General features: G+C 44.4%; 1 protein-coding gene across 1 annotated transcript in view; it reads left to right on the top strand.

Moving 5' to 3' along the window:
• The window catches only part of LPIN3 (lipin 3), a 42,266-nt gene that overhangs the window by 13,938 nt on the left and 18,497 nt on the right, over positions 1-9,831 (top strand). The window contains exons 6-11 of the mRNA XM_015410338.1: positions 1,779-2,262; positions 2,354-2,453; positions 3,192-3,355; positions 4,419-4,515; positions 8,736-8,805; positions 9,654-9,782. Of these exons, the coding sequence (XP_015265824.1) occupies positions 1,779-2,262; positions 2,354-2,453; positions 3,192-3,355; positions 4,419-4,515; positions 8,736-8,805; positions 9,654-9,782 (1,044 nt within the window). The remainder of the gene's footprint in view (positions 1-1,778; positions 2,263-2,353; positions 2,454-3,191; positions 3,356-4,418; positions 4,516-8,735; positions 8,806-9,653; positions 9,783-9,831) is intronic.

Below are 9,831 nucleotides of genomic sequence, written 5' to 3'. Positions count from 1 at the left end.
GGTCGCGGAGCTCTCATCGCAGGGCCCAGCGGTGCCTGACCCCCCATGAGAGGAAGGCCCGGGACCGCTGGTGGGCCCCGCAGCGGCACCATCGGCGGCGGTAGACCAGGTCCCGGAGGCCCTTGCGGACCCCCCGGCGGTGGCGGCGGTTCAGGCACTCCCGGAACAGGTGGCGCTTGTGGAGGTGGTAGTACCGGCGGCGGAGCTTGCAGAGGTGGCGCAGGTGGTCCCTGTGCAGGTGGAACTTGCGGCTGCGGGGCATAATCTGCTAGAAAATTAGTCATTCGAATGTCCATCATCCCCGGTAACGCTTCCATCACATCGTGGACCGTGCGCATCAGATCTCTCACCGATTGTTCCAGCTCCTCCAGCCGTTCCCTTGTCGTTTCCTCCGGGATCGGCTCCCGTGGTTGGTATTCAGGAGGCGGCCCATAGTCTCCCTCCGTCTGGAAGTCGGCGGCTCCCTCTGAGGATCCTGCCCGGGCTCCCTCCCCCATCGGTTCAAACATCCAGTCTTCCACGTCTCTCCGATAACTCCCAGTCTCCCCCGAACTCCCGGAGTCGGGAAACATTCCTTTGTCGAAAAGACTTTCTCGAAGCCCACTGCCTCGACGGGAATACACCTCCCTGGTGCCTTGGGTGTTATACAAAGCCTGTGCTGGGGTCTTCCGCGCACCCCAATGCGAAGGGGTCGGTGGCGGCCACGACAGGTATGCAGGCATTCGGGGAATCGCTCCCCCCACAGCACCTTCTCCTGGTGCGGTAGTCGTAACAATCAAAGGTGCGGAGGTAGTGGGGACCGATCTTGTGTCCCCCTCCGTGGTAGGTAGGGTTCCCTCAGACCCGCTCATGGTCTCGCCAGAATCGACGATAGGAAAAGAAAAGAGTTCTAACAATATGTTGGATCCCCAAGCATCGAGAATAAATCCACGTTTCAAAGAAAGCAAAGTTTATTTCAAAGCATTGGAAAGACACTCAAACACGTTCTTTGTTAGAACTGGGGACCAGCAGTTAGGGCAGACATGATAAAGGGATTCAAGTTAGATACAGAACCAATGGATAACGTTCCCGCCGGCGGGCAGGAGAAAACGGTTCCTTGCTCAGATCTTGGGAACCAGGCAAACAGTAGACACAACACAGGTGCAGTTCTCAGGCTTGAGAAATAACAAGCTGGCAGCGAAGCATACTCTCCCCCTCACATCCTCCAGTTGTTTTACTTTGGCATTACAGCAGGCAAACACATAGGTCAGCTGGCAGGGACAGGGATCACATATGTACAACCAGAAGTAACACAGAACACCATGGCAGCTTGCTGACACCCCCCGAAATGACCTCTGGGTGTCTCTGTACCTCTTAGCAATAGAGATAAAAAGCAGTTGCAAGGAATACTCTTAAGATACATTTTTAAAAAAATAAAACCTCAGCTGTATCCCTGAGATAAGTCATTGCTCCTATTCCAGAGCTGGGGGCCCTTCAAAAACAAGGCTTCATCTTCTGTGTGTGAAAATATTCCAGGGTACTTCATCTCAAAAATAGGACAACTGAGGTCTGGAGTCTTTTTCTCTCCTGCCACAGATCTTTTTCTTATTTCTCCTTTCCCCCACCCTGGCCACAAGTCATTGCAAACAGCATCCTTTTGACCTGATCCAATAAGTGCACAAGAGTGTGTGGGTATGAAGAAATAGCTGTCAAATGCACAAAATACCCTCCTTATATACTTGACTTTCCCTCTTTGCTCTTTCACTGCCTAGTTCAAGATTCTTTTCCTTTTTGTAAAGGTGAGCAAATCAGAACGAGCGGAGTCGCTAAAGCCTACCACGAGTACTGCTACTACAGCAGTTGTCACTCCAACTACCATTCCTGTGAGTGAGACGACACACTTTGTGGCCATTTCGGAATGCCAGTTGGGTGCTGTGGACACTGTTAATGCACCACATTGCCCAGTCACTCCTTTAATTAGGCCAACTCCCATCTTCTCTACTGGAAATGGCTTTGGAGATCTCACCTCTTCTGCTCAGGTGGTGGGCAGTGATCCAGAGGCAACGTGCACCTTCTCAGGAGAGGTACAAAGCCATGCAAAGCCTGCAGAAAATGGTGAAAAGAAGAACGTAGGGACGATTGGACAGAATCAGGAAATGGGTTGTGAAGCACCGTCATCGAGAAAATCCAGTTTGGATCAGGACGCACCTTCCCCAACGAAAGCTAGTTTGGGGCAACCAGAACCAAGCGATAGCTCGGAGCTGAAGCAGGAGACGAGAAGGGGTAAGCAGGGGCTGAAAGCCAATAGCATCATTGAGACACCTTGCAAAAACAATAGGGGGTGGTTTATCTTAATCCTTTGCATTTTTTTGAGGTTATGTGAAGAGAAGTCCTCACCTGGGACCAACCGATATTTACCTGGAGGATCTCTCAAACCTGGATGCTGAGCAGGTGGCCCTCTATTTCCCTAAAAGGTATGTTGAGCTTGAGTCACTAGTTTTACTGCACTGGGCGTTTGTGTAGGAGAGAATGATAGCCCAAGGCTTGACACCTACATTATAGAGCTGTCATTGGTCATCTTTTATCTACCGTCACTGTCTATCAGAGGAAGTAGTCTTCATTGGGGTGGGGGGCATGGGGGGTTGGCTTCCACAGATTTCCTCATTCCGCTCAGCCCTTCCTGTTCGAGGGACTCCTGGTGTCAGTGGGAAGGCAGTGGAGGAAAATTCCTGTTCCATGGGCTGAGTGCCACTCAGTATATTGACTGGACATAATCCTGTATTACCTGTATTTAAGTTGAAACAAGTTACAGGCAAAAAGGACCAGTGTTAGCCATGTGTAAATTTTTGGGCAGCTGTCTTGGGCAGGTACCCTAAGGGCAGTATCCATAATGAACAGTGCTCTCCTGCCCAAATATCCTTTTTTGGAAATAGTTTTACAACACTTTTTAAAAAAAAACAGATTGCAAAGAATAGGAATTGCTTTCATAGGTACTCGTGTCCATTTCCATTTTTTTTTAATGAAAGGAGATGCAGATTGGAACTGCATCATTCTGTTATGGCTGATCAAGTCATCTCAATAAGGGAGAATTATTTTTTCCCCCAAAATAAAGGGTTCCTATTGTATTTTTCAACTTGCTTCTATTCAGAATCTAAGGCTTGATATTAATGCCGTTGCATAGTATTGGTGCTTTCTCATTCTCTCATTTTCAGTGATGCTGAGCTGAGCAGCCAAGCACAAACCGATCCTGGCAGCTTCTCTCGAACTCACCTGCAGGGTGGCACAGATAATCCGGAGCCTATGGCATGTAACCTGATGCCACACATCCTTCTGTCTGTCTGTGGGGGTCTTGGAGATAGTGGTGAATTATCTCGTGGTAGGTCTGAAAGGAAGGGAAGAATCTATTCTTTAGGACTTCAGACATTCCAGCAAAGATGCTTTGTGTCTGTTGGCATTTGCTGTAATGCTAGAGTTACCTGGCAAAGGAACAGAGTTACAGGGCAAAGGAACAGAATCCAGTGCAAGTTGGTTATGTTGTAATGATGGGTTGTTGAAACGTATTGGAGACTTTCAGTGACTCAGCTAGAATGGCTCACCAACCAGTCTAAGGCAGAACACAAGAATGAATGGTCAGCTCCTTTCCTGCAGCCTATTCATTTGTCATGGACTGATGCTGAGAAAGCCCCAGGCCTAAAGAGTCAATATGGTATAGTGGTTAGCATGTAGGATAGGTAGGAGCTGGGCGATACAGGCTTGAATCCCCATTCTGCCAGGGAAGCTTGCTGGGTGACCGCAGACCAGTCATTTACCTACTTAAAAGAGTGGCTGTTGTAAGGATAAGATGGGGGGCGGGGGGGATGATGTAAATTGCTTTGGGTCCCTACTGGCAAGAAAAGTGGGATATAAATATCTAAATAATAGGAGAAGGAGAATAATTACAGGAGTAATAAAAGATAACTCATGCTGGTTTTAATATTCACTCCTTCCTGTGGAAGTCTGGGAAACTGTAGTTCCATAAAGGGAAGAACACATTTACAGTCCAATGGCACCTTTAAGACCAACAAAGGTTTATTCAATTTTTTATTTTATTTTATTTATTTATTAGATAAAGGTATGAGCTTTTGTGGCTCTATTTCCAAAAAGGGAGTTAGAGATCTTTAACAGCATTCTTAATAGTCTCGGGAAACTACTGTTTCCAGCACACTTTGGGGGAAGCCATGACAATTAAACTGGTGTAATCTTGATGATAGCTTGTATTGTAGATCTACTATAGTACAAAGAAGGAAGATATCCTATATGGAAAATCCCTAGTAAAATGGAATAGCCCCTTTTGTTTAACATCTTTTTGATTGGCAGCTTCTACCTGCTCCCAGTTTTACAGTGCAGGATTGTTAGAGAACCAGTGTGACATCTTCTCTCCCTGTCTCTTTCACTTCTAGCAGAGGAGTTTATGAAACATGTAGTCTCCTACCAAGAATTTGCAGAGAATCCAGCAGTTATTGAGGATCCAAACTTGGTAGTACAGATCCATAATAAGTGAGTAGAATGATCTGGGGGACTTGGGCTTTTCCCTATACTGTCCAGAAAGCAACTAATGTGTTTATATGCATTTGCAAGTTTAGCTTGCATTCTACAGGCATAGACGTGTGTTCCTATCTGGCCTTTGAAATCCCTCTTTCTCTTAACTTAAGAATTGTTAGTATGTTTAAGTGGAAACCCTCATATCCTTCTACATGTGTAGCTGTGTTTCTGGTTGCCACTGCATTCAGGCATTGCAACAAACCTCTCTCAAAGTCTTAGCATCCCAGTTTGCAGGGAGCAACCAGTTTGCTTGCACTTGAATACTGTGACAAATCAGATCTCATTTCACGGATTCTCAAGCCAGAAGCACAAGAACATGTCTATGCCTGTCATAAAGAAAAGTTTGGCATTACTCTTGGATGTAGCCTTCCTTCTCACACATTTTGGCAATTCTTGGATTGGACAAAAGGCATACCCCCTGTATTCTATCAAAGGTGTGTCTTACTGACTGCTGCAATATTGTTCAGTATTATGAGGTAGACTTCATTATACATTTCAGAATGAGGTTTTAAAAAATCACACACATAAATTTTCTAGAATAAAGTTTGAGTCCAGTGGCACCTTTAAGACTAACAGTTTTATTCAAGACTAGGAGTAATGCCCGTTGTGGGAAGAAATACAACGAGATCTAGAAGGAAGCTCCAGATGAGTGTCCCGACTGTGGCTGGTGGGGCAGCAGAGGGAAGCGGAAAATGGAGGGAGGCAAGCCATGTGTCTTTCCTTCTGCTTAGCTATAAGGCAGGGCTGTCTCAAGTCATTTTGCTGCCCCAAGTGGGTAGAATGGGAGGACAGCCTCATGGCAACAGATATGGTTCTCTCCACCTCTGACTTATTTTTTGAGGGGGAGGGGGGTGTTATGCAGTGGCAGCTAAGGTAGAAAAGCACCTCCTCCTGTGCCATGTTTTCTGGGTTCCAAGGGTCTGGAAAGTAGTTCCATAGCTGATTACACGGTTGCCAACTCTGGGTTGGGAAATACCTGCAGATTTGAGGCGTAGAGCCTGGGGAGGGCAGGATTTGGGGTGGGGAGGGACCTCAGTAGGGTATAATGCCATAAAATCTACTGCCCAAAGCAGCCATTGTCTCCAAGAGAACTGACCTGGGTCATCTGAACATCAGTTTTAATAGCTGAAGCCCTGACTGCTACGTCACATTGGCTGTCATACAGTGGCCATCTCAGCAGGGTATAAGGGCACGGAGTGTACCATTTTCTCCAGGGGAACTGATCTCTGCCATCTGGAAAGCAGTTCTGAGTGATCGTCAGCCCTCACCTGGAGATTTGCACCCATGGTTTCCCCCAACAGACACTAAGTGGAAATTTATTTTACCTCAGAACATCAACAGCAAACTGTTTAGAATGTTAGAGGGAAAGGCCAGTGAGGCCGCATATGTAAACAACCTCTGTGTTCTGAGGCAAAGGCGAATCAGGCCACATCTGCAAATGACCTTTGTGTTTTGACTGGCTGTGGGGGGAAGAGGAAGAGCAAACTGTTTAGAATGTTGGAGGCAGGACTCAGGCAAAGCAGCCAGTGGATAGGGAGACCCTCTGAATGACAGATCAGAGAGCGAACTGATTTTGGAGCGTGTTGGAATGTTCAGGGAGTCCATGACCAAAATAGAATTATATATACCGGAGGATATGAGCTTTTGTGCACACACACACTTCCTCAGATACATTGAAATGGAAGGTAACAGTTCATTGATATATGTAGAGGGTGAACAGCAAATTAGCTTACAGCATAATGACGATGTTTTAACAGATGCAGAAAACTAAACAGGAATAACAAGTTAAGTTTATATGGTCAACATTTGTTTGGATTAAATTATGGGGAAAACACAGTAAATATGTCAATATAGAATCATTAACTGAGACCATGTTGTTACGTTCCATCTGGGGGACAGCCCTCACCATCTCAAACAACTCCTCACCCACAATAATGCTACATCTAATTTGAGCATGTAGACTGGTACCAGGGCTTACAAGAAACCCAGATGCCAACTTTGCTGCCACATGCACCCAGACAACACAATCACTGGACCTAGCAACATCAACTACACAGGCTTATTCACACACTCATCTTTCTAACATCGTATATGCCATTAAATGCCAACAATGCTCTTCAGTTCTCTATATAAGACAAACAGGTCAAACCCTACACCAAAGGATAAATGGACACAAATCTAACATCAAGAATCACAAGACTGAAAAACATGTAGGAGAACACTTCAACCTTCCAGGACATTCAGTGGGTGACCTCAAAGTAGCTGTTTTATTGCAAAGGAACGTCAGGAACAGACAAAGGAACTTCAGGAATAGGAAAATTGCTGAATTACAAATTATTACAACACTCGGAACAAAAACCTCCCCAGGACTTAACAAGGATATTGGTTTCTCTACATACGCTAAACTCATTCAGTCCTTACATATGTATTCTCGCCAAGAAAGGCTGTACATCCTCTTTATTGTAGTGAATTTATTTTTTAATTGTATATTGGAATAGTGATTGTAATATAATGCATTAATATTGGAATGTGTTAATCTGATCTAGTATAAGAGGAAAATACTATTCACCCCACCTCAAAGGAAAGGATGCTGTTAATTACCTCCATGCTTGAGAGGTGATGAATGGAGCGTAACAACATGGTCTCAGTTAATGATCCTTAGTATCCCATAATTAAGAAGGATACTTTTACACAATCAGTTTCCTATATTGACATATTTACTGTGTTTTATCCATAATTTCATCCAAACAAATGTTGACCGTATAAATTAAACTTGTTATTCCTGTTTAGTTTTCTGCATCTGTAAAAACATCCTCATTATGCTGTAAACTAATTTGCTTTTCACCCTCTACATATATCAATGAACTGTTACATTGAAATGAAAGGTATCTGAGGAAGTGTGTGTGCACACAAAAGCTCATACCTTGATTAAAACTTTGTTGGTCTTAAAGGTGCCACTGGACTCAAACTTTGTTCTGCCTCTTCATACCAACATGGCTACCCATCTGGATCTGATTAAATTTTCTAATAATTTTGGAATCCTAGACAATTGTATTTTTCAGACTGCAGCTGCCTTTCACCTTTTTGCTTGTGTAGTGCTGGTTCTGATGATCCCACTATTGGTGGGATCCGTTCAGACTTCTCGTGAGGGTTCAGGGTTCCATCTGTTCCGTAGATTTTCTTCTTCTTCTTCTTCTTGTTTGCACACGTTCTGAACCATTACGGTAGGCTCCTCACTCCACCTATCTTCCTTGGAACACATGGGCAGGGCGCGATCACCTTACATGCTTTAGTATGTTTACTCTTGTGTAAAGTGAGGGGGGACAGGATCCAGGGCATCTCCCTCCCTCCCTTCCCAGACTTATGATTAATATGTGTATCTGCTTCAGTCTCATTCTGCATTGTTCTGGTAAACATGTCAGCAGCCGGTTTTAAGGAACTGGAGTTAGATCCCCCCCCCCCAATCCGTGTAGGGGGAGGCAACAGCAAGTGAGCTTCAGGCTTTTTCAGGCTGGAAAGGGAAAGGCAGGGAGAGGAGAGCAGGCCAGACACACACACACTCTCTCTCTGCCCCCTCTCTTGGCAGAGCAAAGAGGAAGGTTCACCCAATGGGAATGACTGTTTGTTTCAACACAGGTACCTTCCAGTGCTGAAGCATTTCACCTTTGCAATGCAGTTTTTTATAAAACACCCAAACCTGCCCAAGAAGGGTGGGTTTGGGCAGCAATTCTCAAAGCAGGGGGAATGTTCAGATTCTCAGGAAGAGGCTTTCCTGCAAATTAATTTTGCATGAAAATAAAAGTATGAGAGAAAACAGTTTTAAAAGGAACATGGAAAAAATGGGGAAGAAATGTGACAGCATTGGGATGTTTGTGAAGTTGTCTGAACACAAGAAAAAACACACAGTAACATCAGGTAATGAAAGTGGAATTATAAGGCAGTCTGAAAAACACCTGAGTGTCAAAAAGCATCAAATTGTGCTGTTTTGTCTCTTGCGGAAGTATCTGAACTGTGACACCCCTGTAAGAGCCCAATCCTTTTTATGTAAAATGAGATCTTATGGTGTCCTCCTTCTACAATGTGGTTTCTGAAGATGTTCTGCATGTCAGTGTTTTGCTACCTGGCAGTTAAAATAGTAAAAACTATATAGACAGCAAAGTTGTCTCTCTTTGCAGATATTATAACTGGGCAGTTGCAGCTCCCATGATTCTCGCCTTACAAGCTTTCCAAAAGAATCTTCCCAAGGTAAGTTGGAGAACTCAGGGTTGCTTAAGTAAGAATTGCCACAAAATTAAAATTCTTAGATTCCAAAGCACAAAGAAAACTTAGACAGGAGTTTTCATGAAAATGCTGCAACATTTGTGCAAATAAACAAGCCAGCACCTGCACCCTAACAGGTCCTTGGCCTAGACTGGTACAGTGGGATGCTTTCAATTAATCAGCCTTGATCTTCACCATCCAAATACCCAGAGTCTTTATCTGTCTTCAGATGTTCACTGCATATCAAGCCGTCTTTTTTTCCTATGTGCTTATGATAAATTTTCTTGCTTCCAGACCATGATTTCCCCAGCAATTTAGGACAGAGAAATAAAAGCTGGAAATAATTGGTTTCCTTGAGAGATGTCTGTCTGCTCTACTAGTTGGATAGTCTTACCATCTCTGATCAAACTTTTGGGTCTAGAACCAGAAAAAGTGTATCTTTCCAATGTGGTAGTACACCCCAATTATTGTGAGAGTTGGGGAAATAATCCAATCTCAACCCATGGCGGTGTTCTGTTCAGTAAAGTTCACTGCAGCAACAGGATTTGCAGAAAGCATTAACTAACTGTATGCCTTCCAACAGCAAAGCGACCTTCAGGGTATAAGAATTTACAGACAGAAAGGGAAGTGCAACAAAAGGGGAAAGCAAGAGAAGCATTCAATTGCCAGAAAGCACTGCAGCTCTTCCTAGAATTCAAGGAGACTCTACACACCCTGTGTTAATATTTACATTAATAAAACTGCTGGCATGCTGTCACCTCTCCAACACTACTTCTCAATGGCATGTGTGTTATTCCACCATACTCATTTGCATCTTATACTTTTCTGCCCAGATGACAATTTGGAGAGTGTCCAACTCCTTTTTTTGCAAGGTGATCGTATATCTCCTTCTACTGCTTCTGTCCACTTTCAGTCTTCGCTTTCGGGCAGCTCTGAGATATCTTCCCAAGAAGAAGGTTCAGGTATTTTTTTTGTCAGCCCGGCTAGGTAGGAAAGTCTATGGGGTTTTCT

This window comes from Gekko japonicus, unplaced genomic scaffold (assembly GCF_001447785.1).
Source record: "Gekko japonicus isolate JY-2015 unplaced genomic scaffold, Gekko_japonicus_V1.1 scaffold200, whole genome shotgun sequence".
Taxonomy (NCBI): Eukaryota; Metazoa; Chordata; class Lepidosauria; order Squamata; family Gekkonidae; genus Gekko; species Gekko japonicus.
The sequence above is the reverse complement of the archived record's forward strand: the minus strand, read 5'-3'. Positions and strand labels throughout refer to the sequence as shown.